Source organism: Neoarius graeffei, chromosome 11 (assembly GCF_027579695.1).
Source record: "Neoarius graeffei isolate fNeoGra1 chromosome 11, fNeoGra1.pri, whole genome shotgun sequence".
Taxonomy (NCBI): Eukaryota; Metazoa; Chordata; class Actinopteri; order Siluriformes; family Ariidae; genus Neoarius; species Neoarius graeffei.
The window spans coordinates 70,057,572-70,076,776 of NC_083579.1; the positions used below are offsets into that span (position 1 = coordinate 70,057,572).

The following is a 19,205-nucleotide window of genomic DNA, read 5'->3' on the forward strand; positions in this document are numbered from 1 at the left end:
GCAATCAACAGTTTTGTAGATTTAAAGAAGAGTAGCTCTAGTTTGCCTAAGGCAAGATGCCTCAGGGTGTCCTACATGTTTTTTTTTTTTCTTCCTTCGACCCAATGAAGCCCACTGAACCGTTTTATACACCATCCTTCGTCTCACCGCTTCTTACTTCAATCCAAACAGCACTGAAACAAACCTCAATCTCAACCTCTTACTGTACATCATTTCCAGCTGTTCCTGATGTCAATCTACCTGCATACTTCAGATCTGTTTGTCCCAGTGCTCTTGTACAGTTTCAATATTTTTATCTTGAGAATTTTATATTCACATTTTATGTTGAGTCATTGAATGCAGAAAACAAGAGACGACTGGCCAGAGGAGCAGCTACATTTAAGTCAGTCACTCATAACTAGATGCTGGAACCGGAGAGGCTTCACTATAACAACCAAAGTGGCAGTGCACAAAGCCATGGTATTGCCCTGTCTTTTGTATGGGAGTGAAACATGGAGCACCCTCGCCCTACCCATCCACCTATTAGAAATGTTCCATCAAAGGTCACTGAGGCAAATTCTGAAGATCCAATGGTGGCATCACATTACCAACACAGAAGTGCTACAAAGAGCCAAGACAACAACCATAGAGACCATGGAATGCAGCAACCGCCTCCGTTGGTTAGGGCACGTCTGCAGGATGCCTGATTACAGAATGCCAAAGCCAGCTTTTCTTCGGAGAGCTTGCCCATGGAATTAGATCTCGTGGACACCCCAAGAAGCAGTGGAAAGAGGATTTAACCATATTTGGCATTGGTGACAACTGGTACAACACCACAGCCGACAGATCTGTGTGGAGAGACCACATTCACATTGGAAAGACCTTGTCCGAGACGAGGCTACAACGGCGCGCGGAAGAGAGACGGCAGCGGCGCCACCGAAGAGCCACCCTTGCTCAGAGATGACGGGGACCATAAGAAGAAGATATTGAGGGTGACTCAAAGTTGCTTATTTTTAATAAAAGCATTTCCTGAAGTTCTTGATTCCTCTTACACTATGACAATTGGCCAAAGTTAATTTTTTGTGTGTTATTGAATTTATTAAATAATTACACATCATGTGTTTTGTTAGCACTTAATGTTATGGAACATGAGCTACACAGAGTTCTGTTATTGTTATTATTAAAATCTGTTCCTTTCCTGGACAGCGCTGTAGACCGCTTGGCCACGGAGAATTACATCACAAATAGAATAGACTTTTACTGTCACTGTACAGCGGGGTACAACAAAATTGTGAGAGCTCTACTCAAAACAGTGTACAGAAAGAAACAATAATAAAATAAAAACATAAAAAGGTGGAATTTTAATTGTGCAATACAAGTGAAAATTTTCAATAAAAAAAAGTTCTTAAAATAGTGCAATGGTCCTTAAAGCAGGTGTGTGTGTGTGTGTGTGTGTGTGTGTGTGTGTGTGTGTGTGTGTGTGCGCGTGCGTGAGCGAGCATGTATGCATGAGTGAACTCAATTAATTCAATTCAATTCAATTCAGTTCAAGTCTGAGGTTATGTAACATGTAGGGCTGTGCGATATGGGAAAAAATGAATATCCTGATACATTTTCTCCATTTCACGATATACATCTCGATATATTTAAATCTCCTCTAAAGGACCCCATGAAATCTAACTTTTACTCTTTACTGTTTTCACTACAATCCCTGCAGATTAAATAACATTCTTGGTTAACTTTACAGGTGGTTTTCAACAACACATTTTAAATTGTCATGTTCGTGATTAATCACAATTGAATTGAAATAAGACTATTTTTATTCAACAAAAGATGTGGCACAAACTGCAAAAACAATCTTGAAAATTGCAACAAAGGGGCAATACAATACAGAGCTGCTCAGAGCTCAAACCAATAAAGTGCAAGCTCAACACTGAGAAAGACATTTAGCCTAAATAAGAAAAGTGCTCATTCATTAAATTATTTAAAAAAATAGATCTCCAAGCTATTAACCTGACTACTGAGAACCACTGGAACATTCACAATAGAGAGAGAGATTGAGGGAGAGAAGAGAGAGATCTGCAAAACATCATTTTTCTCTTTGCACACTTTTGAACTGAATGTTTTCTGGCTCTGCCTCTCAGACATGTACAATTCCGGTATTGCCTTCTCTGTAAAATGTCTGCAACCAGGCAACTCGTATTTGGGATCGAGTGTGTTTAGTAATTTTTGGAAGCCTGGTTTTTCCACTATACTAATTGGGATCATGTCTTCAGCAATGATGTTTGTGATTGCATCCGTTACAGCTCTCCATCTCTGACTCGTTTTCTCATATGGGGTGGCTTTGGAGAACGAGGCCGCTATGGTCATTTGTTTAGCTTGTGGGGGGGTTTTAGCTCGTGGTCAAGTAGTTCGGAGTTTAGGAGACTCTTCATACTGTACCGGGTGAGTTTTCAGGTGATGGAACATATTTGTAGTGCTGCTGCCTTTCGTGATGACAGGTTTTTTTGCACACTTTACAAATTGGCATTTGGTGTTCCACGTCCTCCTCGCGATATCCAAAAAAAATGCCAGATGACTGACCCCTTACTAGTTCTTTTAGGAACCAATTCGTCCACTTCCATTTTTAATTTGTCGCTGAAATTGACTGAGCTTACACGGTAGCCTATGCAACACCAGCGATTGCACAAACTGAGTCAGCGCTGTAAACCGGAACTAGGAAAATCTTCCCGCAAGTTCCTTTCAGCACAGAGATGTCGCCCGGGATTGGTTGGCGAGTGCGTGACGTTATTTTTTTACCCTTAGGCAGCCTCTCACATTACTGCCTGAGGGACAGGGAGAAAACCACCGGAAAAGTTTTTAAACAAACAAGAAACAAACGCAAGTCGGAAGATGACCATAAAATACTCGATAGTTACGATATAATAATTTTATGCATCTCACAGAATTTTCGGAGATATATCGAGTATATTTGATATAATCGCAGAGCCCTAGTAACATGGCACTTACATGGTCAGTACGCAGTGGCGCCACACCGCGACTGCGGAATCGCTATCTGAGGCTGGCACGCCAATTACATTCTTAAACACGCCTGAATTCAGTTAAACACACACACACACATATACAGACAGGTGCCTCTATAGGCAGCCAAAGGCTGAAGGCCGCCCCCCCCAAAAAAAAAAATCATGTTTTAGATTCTTCAAAGTATCCACCGTTTCCCTTGATGACGCTTTGTACACTATTGGCATTATCTTAACCAGCTTCATGAGGTGGTCACCTGGAGTTGCTTTTCAATTAACAGGTGCCTCGCCAAAAGTTAATTAGTGCAATTTCTTGCTGCCTTAATGCGTTTGAGATCAAACAATAAATAAAATAATAAAAATACAGTAACTAGCCCTATTCCACAACTGCAGTAATAATGGACTTATTGGCTGAGTGGGAGAGAAAATATTTTCCCGTCCAGCCCGACCTAACTCGGTCAATAAGCATTTTATCATGTGATCTTTTTAAACCAACATACACAGTGGAAAACAATGAACAATGGTGTGCGCAAAAGAACCAATTTTTAAAATCAGCAAACCAGTTATATGCCGAGTCGCCTTTGCACAAGTTTGAATTCTATAAAATACAACTGTTCTCTCGAAATGAAAAACGATTCGTTAGTAAGAGTCAGTTCAAACTCGGGTCAGCTCATGGAGACAGCGTCAATACAAGCCTATTAAGTCTACACAAAATAACTGATTTGAAATCAAAACAGAGTCGAGTCGGTAGTCGAGTCAGTTCAATCTTCATCTGATGACGGCTCGATAACAAAATGTTGTTAATGAAAATCTGAAGCAAGAGAAACAGGTCCGGGGCCGCATACGGCTTTTTCCCAGACCGGATTAAAAAATCCGTATCCGCCCAGTCACGTGACTTTTCCCAATGGTTTTATTAAAGCTAGACGGCCTTTTGATTTCATAAAATCAGTGAAATTTAGTTCCCTCTGAAATTTGGTCATTGTGATACATGTTTATTTCTGTAATATCTTTATTTACAAAAAAATAATTTATTAAAAATAAATAAATAAATAAATAAATAAATAAATAAATAAAAGGCCCAGGCCATTCTGTGGCTGTGAAGTTTTTTCATTTGAGGGGATTAAAGCAAATAATGTGTGTGAAATCGCTCACTTCGTGCAGTCAAGCAGACAGAGGAAGTCCGTGTGCGCATGCGCAGGTTTACCTTCTTCTTTTGGGTTTTACAGCAGCTGGCATCCACAGTGTTGCATTACTGCCATCTACAGGTTTACCTTTGAGCGTGCACTGACAGTTACATCATTCTGTCGCTAAACGAACAGCTGATCACACCGAGGTGCTCGCTGACCACCGATATTTATTAGTTTGGTCCTGCGTTTCCTTTCCTTCATATCCTGAAGTGGGTCTTTCACGTTTCACTCGCACACTCACGTCCTCCATTTTTCTCTCCTGTTTCAAATTTGTATCCCACAATGCCTTGTGCAAACAGGGAAAGCCCACCACGTCATGCATGGTGTAGTATCTTGAATTGGGTCATGGTGAAGCAGGAAAAAATAGTGGAGAATTTAAGGCCACGTGGCTCTAAATTCATTAATTGTTCTAGTTAAAAAAAAAACCTAATAAAATTGGAAGTCTGTGATTCAAATTCAGTAGTTTTCAGTCCCCGAAACAAAAATAATTGGATGTCGGGGAAAATTCTTTTCATGACCTACACTTGAAACATCTGAAAGGCAGTATAGCTTTAAGAGTGCGCACACGAGTCTGTATGGATCATATGATAATTAGTGCGGTCAAAAATGTCGCGTTATTAACGCGTTAACTTGACTCAATTTTAACGGCGATAATTTTTTTATCGCGAGATTAACGCTCTGACATGATGTAGGTTTTTCATAAGCTTTTGAAACTGCCAGGAACTTGGAACAGAGACTTTGCTTAGAAAAACGATAGCAGCTAGACTGTAATGCCACGCCCCGCACAGCCAGAGTCCTCTGCCCTCCCCCGAAGAGCCACGGTGCTCAGCTTAGGTTTCGTTTTCCCATCGGGGGCTCCAGCCCCACTTTGCAGTGGCTGTGACAAGACGTGTTATGCTCTGCAATAAAAAAAAAAAAAACCTTGGTACCCATAGTTCGAACCCAATGTTCGAACTATGCCGATATTTTTTTGGGGGGGAGGGGTCCCTTTTTTTCCCTAGGGGTGCTTGCGCTTGTCTCAGAGCGCGGATCTTCATCGCGCGCTCACTTCGGATATGCAAATGCTTCCCGTTACACACGATTGCTGCGTCAATAAACATCATTTTGCCAATATTTTAGAGACCCCCCAACATTTCCCAAATCATGTTTTCAAGGGATCTCATGTCTGTTTCAGGGGATCTCGGATCCCCCGAGTACCCCCGTAGTTCGAACGGTGAGCAAGCCCATTCACTTTTTTATGCTGATAAGAGAATTACATGGTTTTTCATGTGACAAAATGTGCGATTAAATTGCGATTAATCGTGAGTTAACTATGACAGTCGCGACATTAATCGTGATTAAATATTTTAAATCGCTTGACAGCACTAATGATAATCCATATTATGTCAAGAAGCGCTCAACTAAGTAAAGAGAAATGACATCCATCATTACTTTAAGACATGAATGAAGTGTCTTAATTAATAAAAATAAAGAAAAACATTACATTAGAAGGCGTGTTGTATTTAAAGCTGGGTGGGTACTGAGTGCTAATAGGGAGAACATTTACAGTGTACATTTTATTTAACACTCATGGTAATCAATCAATCAATTATATTAACCTTATTACTTGGGAGTAAGATAATTCAATGATACTAAAATTATAGCCAGATATTTACTTAATAAAACTAGCCTCAACACTGGACCTTTGTTTCCCCCTATTTCTGCCTTTGATTCAGGCAAACAAAGTATATTATTGATCAAAACTGGATTTGTAAAGTACTCAGACTTTTAGTGGTACAACAATGCGTCTGCTCAGTTACTGTACTGAACTGATGCATGGTAGTGCTTACCTTTTTCAGCGTGAAGGTCAGCTGTTTGCTTCCGACCGCAGCGTCAGCCAGGTTCAGCCTGCCTGAGCTCTCCTCCAGCTTTAGCCGCTCCTCAAGAGAGGTTCTGGAACAGAAATAGTCTTTTAGACTTGTTCCATAATATATTCATACACAATACAATAACACATATTGTGACCAAAAAAAAAAAATCTATAGAGGTCACAAAATTCATTTGACAGACAACCATTCATTTTCAGTTTCATTTTATCCTGGCAGGACCTCACGTTAAATGTCTCATCTCATCTCATTATCTCTAGCCGCTTTATCCTGTTCTACAGGGTCGCAGGCAAGCTGGAGCCTATCCCAGCTGACTACGGGCGAAAGGTGGGGTACACCCTGGACAAGTCGCCAGGTCATCACAGGGCTGACACATAGACACAGACAACCATTCACACTCACATTCACACCTACGCTCAATTTAGAGTCACCAGTTAACCTAACCTGCATGTCTTTGGACTGTGGGGGAAACCGGAGCACCCGGAGGAAACCCACGCGGACACGGGGAGAACATGCAAACTCCACACAGAAAGGCCCTCGCCGGCCACGGGGCTCGAACCTGGACCTTCTTGCTGTGAGGCGACAGCGCTAACCACTACACCACCGTGCCGCCACGTTAAATGTGTATCGAGAAATTATGCAGAAAAAACCGGGCAGGAAGTAGGAGAGATCACTGATGCCACTGGTGAGTAGAGTGGATGGAATACAGTTTGCACGCTTTGCCCATCAACCAGAGGCGAATACAAAACCTACTATGTATAATGTAAAACAAAACCAATTTTCACACTGATTAGTAGGCAGGTAACAAGACATCTTTGACGATAAATCGTGATACAAATTTATGATGTCTTGAATCGATAAAATATTAAACGAATCATGGTTAGTATCAGGCGGCGTAATCTTAGTTTTCCTAGCTGTAACCTAGCTGCATCGTTTAGACAGCAGATGGCATAACACACAATAGTGGGAATGCATGTGACTTCACCATAGGCGGAAGTAACACAGCTCGAATGTCGTGAACACACACACAAAAAAAAGATATAAAATGGGAAAGTGTAGCGCGATTGACTATACAAGTAGATTTAACAATAAATCTTTTCACAGACTGCCGAAAGCTGAAGAAAAGAGAACGCAGGTAGCCCATCCATCCATCCATCCATCCATTATCCATAACCGCTTATCCTGTGCAGGGTCGCGGGCAAGCTGGAGCCTATCCTAGCTGACTATGGGCGAGAAGCGGGGTACACCCTGGACAAGTCACCAGATCATCGCAGGGTTGACACAATCATTAATTCACACCTACGGTCAATTCAGAGCCACCAAATAGCCTAACCTGCATGTCTTTGGACTGTGGGGGAAACCGGAGCACCCGGGCACGGGGAGAACATGCAAACTCTACACAGAAAGGTCCCTGTCGGCCACTGGGCTCGAACCCAGAACCTTCTTGCTGTGAGGCGACAATGCTAAAAGGCCCATTTGCGATGAACTTTCATTTTTTATAAAGTTGTATTTTACTCCAACATCTACAAATGTGGGTAGTTAGTTAGTGTAGGTTATTAAGAAAATGAAACAAACGTGGTTTTTTTTTTTAATTATTATGATTTAACAAAAGGAATGCTTGTTAAAATAAAATTTTAAATAATTCAGATGGAATTATTTTAATTGATTTTAATTAATTAAATTTTCAATTTTAATTATTTTAATGCATTTTAATCATTCGATTTTAACAAACGTTAACATGTTCATATTAAAATTAGTGCTGTCAAGCGATTAAAATATTTAATCGCGATTAATGTCGCGACTGTCATAGTTAACTCGTGATTAATCGCAATTTAATCGCACATTTTTGTCACATGAAAAACCATGTAATTCTCTTATCAGCATAAAAATGTGAATGGGCTTGCTTTGTATTGCAAAAGCATAACACGTCTTAACACAGCCACTGCAAAGTGAAACCTAAGCCGAGCACCGGGGCTGGCAAAAGAACCATGAGTGAAGTGATCTACTGCTTGAGTTAGTCTACAACTCAGAGAGACAGGTTACACAGTGACGGTAGGCTTGACATGCTTGATTATAATATAAAGTACACTATTATATTAAGTTTAAAGTTGTTCGTTGATAAATATTGCATTGAATCTGATCTTTACTGTTTCAGCTCACTTAACACATTTTGTACTTTTACACTTTCTGCCTGTTGATGCGTCGCGCTGTCCAATCAGAGGCGGCCACATTTGCATATTACAGGAAGGATTTCTGGGATAGCATTGAGTTTACAGTTCAGAGGGATCTGGCTTCTTTAGACGCTGTCTTCTTAAAACTGAATGAATATTTAAAAAGAGGCAAATGAGCCAGTCTTTTGAACGGCTCTTTTCAAAGAACGGATCACAAAGATGCGGAGCCATAAATCACAAAGAGCCATAAATCCCATCTCTACTAGCGCGCCCTGCCCGCGCTGGTTCTTTGGGGGAGGAGGGCAGAGGACTCTGGCTGTGCGGGGCGTGGCATTACAGTCTAGCTGCTATTGGTTTTCTAAGCAAAGTCTCTGTTCCAAGTTCCTGGCAGTTTCAAAAGCTTACGAAAAACCTACATCATGTTACAGAGCGTTAATCTCGCGATAAAAAAAAATTATCGCCGTTAAAATTGAGTCAAGTTAACGCGTTAATAACGCAACATTTTTGACAGCACTAATTAAAATCGAATGATTTTGTGAATTGAGCGAATCGTTACATGCCTACTGATTAGTGAATTATTTAATCTGGGTGTAACTGGTTACACTACGGTTTCTCACAGGAAAGAAAACGCTGCACAGTGCCACTGGGAATGCAGGGTAACGGATCTATCTTTGGGAGGAGATGAATAAAAGTCCTCGTCAGTGTTTAATAGACCGAATATATAAAAGACACTAGGTAGAATTACTCAGGTCATATCACCATTAGCATTAGTTTCTCTGCTTTACTAAATCTCTGCAAAGTACTGGCTTGTCATAACAACGTCAATACTATTTTTAAAGGAGAACTGAAGGCAAATTTTTTTATCATCAAAATTCTATTTCTCTCAATTCATTAAATATCGGAATGCATTTTCGAAAGCTACAGATTTTGTCACTGCTATAGCAAGTTATGAGTGTTTGAAATATGCTCTGTAATATAATCAGTATGTGTGTCAAAGCAATGGCCGTAAACGAGATTCATTGAGACCTGTGCGAGACATCGTAGGACGGAAGTAAAACGTACAGCGGAAATCAAAGTGACCAACATCTGCCAACATTGTCAAAAGACGCGCGCGCCCTCTTTCGAATGCCAATGTAATCAAGCCGGAAGTTTTCCATGTCTGAAATCACTCCCTACTCACTATACAGGGCACTATATAGTGAGGACGTCATTTTGTAGTGCTGTCTGAAACCTTAGTGAGGATTATTTACACCCTATATAGTGCACTCAAAGTATCCCACAATGCATCATGAAAAGTAGTGTACAACCGATCGTCACTAACCAAAGCAATATATTCCATCATGCATTGTGGTTGCACTGAAAGAAATCAAATTAAAAGCTTCAAATTTGATTTAATAAAAGGCAGCAGCAAAGAAGAAAGTATTCAGCCTTGATTTAAAAGAACTGAAAGCTGCAGGTACTTTGTATTGATTAGTGTCGGAAATGCGCTCAGTATAATATGGATTGATCACAAAAACACATGCATGTATTTATTATTTTGAAAACCCGCCAGCCGACTGATCCGGCACGTTTTAATTGTGCGACAGTAATGACGAAAATACCAGCGCGATGGACTAGTGTCCGAAAGCGTTTTTTTTTTCTTTTCATTTAACCAATGGTTCGAAGTTGTATGGAATAATCTCCATCACTGATGAAGCTGGCAAATCTCGAAATGAATCAAAATTGGAATGATATGGCGATCTGGCCACTGTGTAAACCGTTTTTAAAATGGCGGCGCTGACACTTCACGTTTTGAAGTCTCGCACAAGTCTCGTGAAGATCACGCGGATAAGCGACGCCTGCCGTGGACCAAACGAACTACATTCAGCATGGTTAAAAACCGAATAGGCCGATAAGTATAATATTTAATTGCAATTAGTTGCCAATACGAGTCACGATATAAGGTTACTAAAACCGAAAACGTAATTGAATAATATGTTAATTAAGAAATAAAGCAAGTTTAAAAATGACTTCAGTTCTTCTTTAAGAAAGGTATAGTGAAACTTCCTGTAACCAACAGTCACTAATGATATAGGAGTAAAATGTATGAGTGAGGTGGCATCCATGACTAAGATTAGCTTTTCTTGTAAATCTGACCATGGACAAATTGCGGGACTAAAATCACCATAAAACAACAACCAACACCATTTAGTTAAATCTAAATCTGAGCTATCATGATTACTTACGGCACAAATTTCACATTGCACATTATCATTGACCTTAACATAATGGTAGTTTAGGATAATTTTAGCATGTACTTTTGCATCTTCTGTTTGCGTGCCACGTCCCCGAAGCTGCGGAACTCCTCTCCGACTTTGATCTGGAAGAAGCGTGGCTGACTCTGGCCCGGAGCCTGGCTCTGTTGAGACTTCCTGACCGGGTCTGAACTCTGCAGGCTGGTGTTGCGGTCCAGCTCCTTTCTCTCTTTAAACTGCCGCTGTCTCTGCTCTGCTTTTAAGAGACGCCGCTGCTCCCTCACCTCCTCCACCCAGCTCTTATCGTCGTCCGAGCTCTCCTCTTCCTCCGAGCTGGGCCGTCCCTCCAGCTCCTCTTCCTCATCATCCGACTGTCAAGAAGGGAACAGATTTCAATACCCAGGCCATTCTCAGAAAATGTGACACATTTCATTTTAAACATGAAGCTTGTTTTTTTTTTTCCCCTCTAAAACCATTAATCCTGGCCCTCTATTATACATTTATTTTCAGAAAGAATTTAACAGAGCAATAATTAAAAAAACAAAAACAAAAACAAAAAACCCACAGACAACTTGTCTGCATTTGCAAACATTTTATTTAGCCTAAATATACCAACATGCCATTATCGCCATGTGTCTAAATGAGGATTAGTGAAATATGGATGAAAATAATTGTTTCTATTTAAATTTTATTTTTCACTTTTCTTTCTGAAATGTTACCTCTATACCTTCACTTTTTATTGTGGAAAATATCATGATCTTTGCTTCAACAGTTTTTGGTGTATAGCCTAAAATATATGCGCAGGAATGTGTACCTTCTTGATGTCTTTACCGTTACCCAAATGGTAAAATCATGCTGTAACTCAGGACTTTGACAATAGACAGTTTTCACATGACGTCACAGAGTCGGGGATTCCCTAGTGGTGGCCATCTTGGGGGTCCAGCTTACCGTACGGGTGACTGAGCACACGTTGTAACGTGCGAGTACAAAGTCTTCAAAAGAACCCAAGCAGGCTATTTAAAGCTAGCAATGGTGCACACCTGTTGTATTCACGGCTGTCGTAATAGGTCAGATGATGAAGTCAAGCGGAGCTTTTATGGAATTCCCACTGTACGGGAGCACGAAGGCGAGCAAACAAAGAAACTCAGCATACAAAGGAGAAATCTATGGCTTGCGAGAATCAACCGCAAGGATTATCAGCCTTCCAAACACAGCAAAGTCTGCTCCGATCATTTTATAAGTGGTAAGTTGTTTAAATCAACAATCAATTGTGTTTAAGTTTGTTTTTGGAAACCAAAACATCATGTGAACAATCTCTGGAGAATGCCTAACTGGAACCGCTGAGTGTACGTTTACATTGTAATGTACACTTAATATCGCTCGTTTGTCACATTTCTATTTGAAACTTGTCACTTCACTCACGCAAGGGTCATTTTTGAAAAACATTTTAGGTCTATTCTGTATGATTTGATTTGTATTTGGGATGCAAACAGCGCGCCTTTTGGCGGATGCCGCCTAAATCGCGCAGATCCGTTTTTTTTTGGGGGGGGGGGGGGGGTGTTGGAGTGTCTGATTATAATTTCAAAGTAAATTCTGTATTAAAATTACTAAATAAGCAAATCCGTTACAGTCCATGAAACAGGAAGTATAAGGATGAGAAAAAACAAAAAACAAAAACAGTTTAAATCGGGAAGCTGCGCACATTTGCGCAGCCCGAGTGGTGTGCAGGACTGCGCATATGTGCGCAGCTTTCCGATTTAAACTGCTTTTTTCTCGTCCTTATACTTCCTGTTTCATGGACTGTAACGGATTTGCTTATTTAGTAATTCTAATACAGAATTTACTTTGAAATTATAATCAGACACTCCAATGCCCCCCCCCCCAAAAAAAAATCGGATCTGCGCGATTCAGGCGGCATCCGACAAAAGGCGCGCTGTGAATATATAAAGTTGTATATATCAGACAGCCTTTAAAGTTTGATGAAGTCAGTTTCAGGCTTTGGAAGTTTCAGGCTTTGGCAGCCCTGCATAGTCACTTGAAAATGCATCTTTGTCCACTTCGTAGGGGTCAATTCCCCCAATCAAGGCCAGTTTGGCTGCATACCGTTGTCGTGAGATGTCGTCTAATGCATCTATATACTTCTGTTTGCTTGATTTTGCCGACATTGATCTTTATTTTAGAAAACCGACTATATAACTTCATAAATTCGTCCGAGATAACGTAGCCAGTAGTGGCGATGGTCCGTTTTGTTTGCCCCCCAAGATGGCGGCTGGGGGGCGTTCCCCGGAATGCCGTGACATCAGTGAAAATTATCTATAGAGGGCTGTGCAGCTACAAGAGGAAGGACCAGGAGCCAGGTTAAGCAGCCATTTTGAAGAAGGAAGGAATAAACAAATAAAGAAATAAAAATCACTGGTGCATGAATGTTGGAATCCAGGATACTGATCAGGTACCAGTAAATATGAAATTTCGAGATGTCAGCGAAATTAACTCTCTTTGCTGTTACCCCCAAAATGATAATGATGTTGCATGTTGAAAAAGTTGAGTTAGCCAAGTAGCAAGTTAGGATGGGATAATAAATGCATAATTTGTTTATCTTTTTTTTTTCTGCAGCAATGACCCAAAAATGCCATGAGATGACTTTACCGTTACCCAGTGTTCTCTTTACCATAAAGACATTATGGGTAACAGTAAAGACAACAACTGGGCATTATTTTTTCATAATAATAATAATGATTGCTTGCTTTGTGAATTCATTAAATATGCTTTTTTTTAACCTATTAAACATATTTACAGGAATTGTAACCAAAATTAGTGTAATGTCTTGACCGTTACTCGTCACATTTTCTGAGAATGGCCCACACAAGTTTAGTTTTCTGTCTAATGCATTATAATAAAGACCTCACCTTCGGTCACTGCATGCAATTTTGGGGAAATCATGGACAAATCAACTGTCCTTTTCCTCTCACATTGCTTGTGTCAATGCTCATGTCCATAACAGACACAGAAGAAATATGATTTAGTAAAACACAGCTATAGCATGTTCTTGAGAAGTCACAAGAGCTGCAAAGTCTGCACTGACCTGCTTGTATCATCTTTTGTGTGTGTAGGGAGCAATGTCAAATGTTTCAAAATTAAAGTGTATGTAATGCCTTATTGTAATGCTTTAAAATGAATATATATCATTAGTAATGACCAAAATGAATTAATAAAGCAGGAGGAAAATAATGTTAATTATTTTTTATCAAGCACAAAACTATCAATAAATCACGGCTTCCGGATCCCGGAAAAAGGCAGCCGTGCCTCAGGGCTAATCTTGCATGACGTCACGCGTGGAACCCCGGTTATCTAGCCCAGGAGGAATAGGGTTATACCCGGAACAAATTAGTAACAAGCTGAAAATTTCAGAATATGTTCAGAATACCTTTAGGAATAACATACTAAAAGTCCCCGGAAATCCCCCTTGTGGGCGGCACGGTGGTGTCGTGGTTAGCGCTGTCACCTCACAGCAAGAAGGTTCTGGGTTCGAGCCCCATGGCCGGCGAGGGCCTTTCTGTGCGGAGTTTGCATGTTCTCCCCGTGTCCGCGTGGGTTTCCTCCGGGTGCTCCGGTTTCCCCCACAGTCCAAAGACATGCAGGTTAGGTTAACTGGTGACTCTAAATTGACCGTAGGTGTGAATGTGAATGGTTATCTGTGTCTATGTGTCAGCCCTGTGATGACCTGGCGACTTGTCCAGGGTGTACCCTGCCTTTCGCCCGTAGTCAGCTGGGATAGGCTCCAGCTCGCCTGCGACCCTGTAGAACAGGATAAAGCGGCTAGAGATAATGAGATGAAAATCCCCCTTGTGCTCTCTGAGAAATTCAAGATGGCGTCCAAAATGGCCACCAAATGGAGATCTGCCCATATCTCAGGCCCAAAACAAAATATTAATGCAATTAAAAGGTCAGAATACATGTTTTGTAGGGTAGGAGAGTAAATTCCAACATGTGTGTATTAATTACATTGTGTATTAACATTATATAATAACAATGTACACATTATTATAACAGTATATTTGTGTATAGTGTGGATCCATTGGTTACTCGTTCACTCCGTATCATCCTATTCTGTTCACAAAACAACAAACACAATTACTAGGGGTTGGAGCACTTATTTTCATTAATATTAAAGTAAATTGGTGGTGTAAAATGAAAAATGGCATGTTAAAAGGTCATGCTCAGTTCAGTCATTTTTAAAAGGTCATGCTGAGTTTAGTCATTTTTTGTCCGAACACACTGGCATTGCTAGTAGTAAAGACTGGCGCGAGAAACTCAAAGATTATTATTTTTTCCACCCTTAAACAAGCTTGAATAAATTCCCTACTTCATTGATGGTACAACAAAGGTCCAAGCATTACAACTGAGGCACTGAGAAGTGTTTGTTGAAGAAGTGTACTGAAACAGCTTGCCATTGTAGTTTTAGAAGATAGAGTTCTCAAAATTTAATTTCCCTTTAATATTTTATCAAAGCTTAAAGATGCACTAAATATTAAGGAAATTGATGTCTAATTGTTGTCTTACATTATGTTCATGTATGTAGGTAGCCTACTAAGCTAATCTGTCAATCATGTCAACCATCAAATTCCATGTAATTTCCACATTAATGACCTTGTAATCTTGGTTAATTTTAACAGTGTGACAATGGTGAATTTGCATTGCTTGTATGAGAGAACATATAATTTAACATTTTAATTGCATTTATATTATGTTTTATCCCTGAGATACTGAAAAATCTCCAATCGGCGGCCATTTTGGACGCCATCTTAAATTTCTCAGAGAGCACAAGGTGGATTCCCGGGGACTTTTAGTATGTTATTCCTAAGGGTATTCTGAACATATTCTGAAAAATTCAGCTTGTTACTAATTTGTTCCGGGTTGGACTCAATTTTGAGCTAATGCTCTTGGGCTAATCTGGGTCATTTCGGTTCATCTGACTCCGTGCTTATTTACTCACTGAAATTGGATATTGTTGGAATCTTACAAAAATAACGATGTTCAAGTGTTGTGTTGGGATGTTCAAATCCATATACAGCAGGACATTCAGTTCACGAATTTCCAAGAATCTAAAGCGACAGTGGGTGAGGTTTGTGCAAACGAAGCTGGCAGATTTCATGTCGATTTCCTACTACTACTAATAAATCTGATTCATCAAGTGTTCACCACCACCAGAATGACCACATGGGAATTACTGGAGCCAAAAAGAAACCCATTTATTTAATAAATGACATCTGATCTGACATTTGGACAGTTTGCCGATTCCTGTATTCTCTCTCTCTCTCTCTCTCTCTCACACACACACACGATTATGAGCAACATTTATATGCTCGCGACATCCGATCTTATCATATCCGATGCACTTTAATAGGAAGAAAAATGCGCACGCACAACCATCATCATTAATTATTAACTGAAATGTGTTAAATGCTCTCAGATTGCAATATTACAAGACTATTTGTTTTAAGTTTTGTTCAGGAAAACATGATGAAAGGTAACCACTGCGTTCTGCACATCTCTCTCCATCCATCCATCCATCCATCCATCCATCCTGCGCTACAGAGGAAGACTGTCATGAACTGGCATCTGTTTCTCGTCTTGGGGACTCGAAAAGATAACCATTTACTCCAGAATATCCTTGATAATCATCTGCCCCTTCATCTGACATAAGAATCCCAATCAGGATCAGAATTCTCTCCAAAACGTGATTCCATATCGAGACCGGTCTAACCACTGCTGCGCACGGCAACGGAATTGATACCCGGATTGTTAGACGTGTGACGTCACGCACCCCTTCAGGATCTTCTGCTTCAGTCTCCGCAGATTCCATGAAAATCGGCTGATCTTATTGATTTTCCATTAATTTATGGCCTTTTGGATCAGCTATGGTTCGAAAACACGGAGCCAATCAACAATGATTGTTGCGTTACATTCACTTTAAAATAATTTAGGGCAATTTTATATATATATATATCAATCAAAGTTTGTGGACACCTGATCATCACAGCTCGATCTGGTTCTTCCCCCAAAGTTGGAAGCATACAATTGTACTGCATGTCTCTCTGTATGCTCGGAGGATTGCAATTCCCCTTCACTGGCACTAAAAGTCCCAAACCTGTTCCAACATGATGATGCCTCTCTGCACAAAGTGAGCTCCATGAAGACACTCCCTGTGTCCAAAAATCGCTCCCTACTCATGATACAAGGCACTATATAGTCAGGACGCCGTTTTGTAGTGCTGTCCAAAACCTTCGTGAGGATTATTTACAACCTATATAGTGCACTCAGGCGGCACGGTGGTGTAGTGGTTAGCGCTGTCGCCTCACAGCAAGAAGGTCCTGAGTTCGAGCCCCATGGCCGGCGAGGGCCTTTCTGTGTGGAGTTTGCATGTTCTCCCCGTGTCCGCGTGGGTTTCCTCCGGGTGCTCCGGTTTCCCCCACAGTCCAAAGACATGCAGGTTAGGTTAACTGGTGACTCTAAATTGAGCGTAGGTGTGAATGTGAATGGTTGTCTGTGTCTATGTGTCGGCCCTGCGATGACCTGGCGACTTGTCCAGGGTGTACCCCGCCTTTCGCCCGTAGTCAGCTGGGATAGGCTCCAGCTTGCCTGCGACCCTGTAGAAGGATAAAGCGGCTAGAGATAATGAGATGAGATGAGATGAGATAGTGCACTCAAAGTATCCCACAATGCATCACGAAAAGTAGTGTACAACTGATGGTCACTAACCAAAGCAATATATCCCATCATGCATTGTGGTTGTGCTGAAAGAAATCAAATTAAAAGTCTCAAATTTGATTTAATAAAATTCAGCAGCAAAGAAGAAAAAGTATTCAGCCTTGATTTAAAAGAACTGAAAGCTGCAGGTACTTTGTATTGATTAATGTAGGAAATGCGCTCAGTATAATATGGATTTATCACAAAAACACATGCGTGTATTTATTATTTTGAAAAGCCACCAGCCGACTGATCTGGCACGTTTTAATTGTGCGACGGTAATGATGTAAATACCAGCGTGATGGACTAGTGTCCAAAAGCGGGGTTTTTTTTGTTTGTTTGTTTTACCAATGAGCTCACTATTATAGTCCTCTATAGTAATTCCCTATATAGTGAGTAGGGAACGAGTGAGCGATTTCAGACACAGGGTTTGTTTACCAAGAGTGGCGTGGCCTTTATAGAACCCTGACCTTAACCCCACTGAACACTTCTGGGATGAACTGGAACACCACCTTCACCCCAGTGCCTGATTTCACTCATGCTCTTCACAAAATCAAACATGGTCACACTCCACAAAAAATAAAAAAAATCTGGTGGAAAGCCTTCCCAGAAGAGTGGAGGTTATTATAAGAGCAAAGGGGGACCAAATATGAAATGGGATGTTCAACAAGCACAACTGGGTTGATAATCAAGGTGTTCACATTGTGAATACAGTGGCATGCAAAAGTTTGGGCACCCTTACTGAAAATGTCTGTTACTGTGAATAGTTAAGTGAGCAGAAGATGAACTGATCACCAAAAGGCATAAGGGTAAAGACGACATTTCTTTTCATTGTTTTCTGTAAGATTTGTGTATTATTTTTGTTTTGTACAATTGGAGAGTGAAAAAAGAAAAGGAACACCATGTGAAAGTTTGGGCACCCCAATACATTTGAGTTCTAAGGTAACTTTTTACCAAGGTTCCAGACCTTAATTAGCTTATTGAGCTGTGGCTTGTTCAAATTCTTCGTTAGGAAAGGTCAGATGATGCAGATTTCAAAGCTGTATAAATTCTCTGACTCCTCAAACTTGTCCCTAAAATCAACAGCCATGGGGTCCTCTAAGCAACTCCCTCGCATTCTGAATAATAAAATAATTGATGCTCACGAAGCAGGAGAAGGCTACAAGAACACAGCAAAGTGTTTTCAGGTAGCCGTTTCCTCAGATTGTAAGGTTATTAAGAAATGGCAGTTAACAGAAACAGCGGAGATCAAGGTGAGGTCTGGAAGATGAAGAAAACTGTCTGAAAGAACTGCTCGTTGGATTGCTAGAAAGGCAAATAAAAACCCGTTTGACTGCAAAAGACCTTCAGAAAGATTTAGCAGGCCCTGGAGTGGTGGTGCAGCGACACCTGAACAAATATGACCGTCATGGGACAGTCATCAGAAGAAAACCTTTCCTGCATCCTAGCCACAAAATTCAGCGTCTGAAGTTTGCAAATGAACATTTAAATAAGCCTGATGCATTTTGGAAACAAGTCCTGTGGACTGATGAAATCAAAATAGAACTTTTTGGCCACAATGTGCAAAGGTATGTTTGGAGAAAAAAGGGTGCCAAATTCCAGGAAAAGAACACCTCTCCAACTCTGAAGCATGGGTGTGGATCGATCATGCTTTGAGGTTGTGTTGCAGCCAGTAGCACAGGGCACATTTCATTGGTCAAGGGAAGCATGGATTCAAATAAATACCAGCAAATTCTGGAAGCAAACATCACACCATCTGTAAAAAAGTTGAAGTTAAAAAGAGGATGGGTCCTACAATAAGACGATGATCCAAAACGCACCTCAAAATCTATAATGGAATACCTCGAGAGGCACAAGCTGAAGGTTTTACCCTGGCCCTCACAGTCCCCTGACCTAAACATCATTGAAAATCTGTGGACAGATCTCAAAAGAGCAGTGTATGAGTAGAACCGGAAGCCTTTTGCAAGAACGAATGTGTGAAAATCCCCCAGGGAAGAGCTGA

At 40.7% G+C, this 19,205-nt stretch overlaps 1 protein-coding gene across 1 annotated transcript in view; it reads right to left on the reverse strand.

Moving 5' to 3' along the window:
• nol10 (nucleolar protein 10) overlaps positions 1 to 19,205 on the reverse strand; it is a 95,793-nt gene that overhangs the window by 11,327 nt on the left and 65,261 nt on the right. Inside the window, exons 19-20 of the mRNA XM_060934685.1 lie at positions 10,520 to 10,827; positions 6,016 to 6,118 (exon numbers count right to left, since the gene is read on the reverse strand). Of these exons, the coding sequence (XP_060790668.1) occupies positions 6,016 to 6,118; positions 10,520 to 10,827 (411 nt within the window). The remainder of the gene's footprint in view (positions 1 to 6,015; positions 6,119 to 10,519; positions 10,828 to 19,205) is intronic.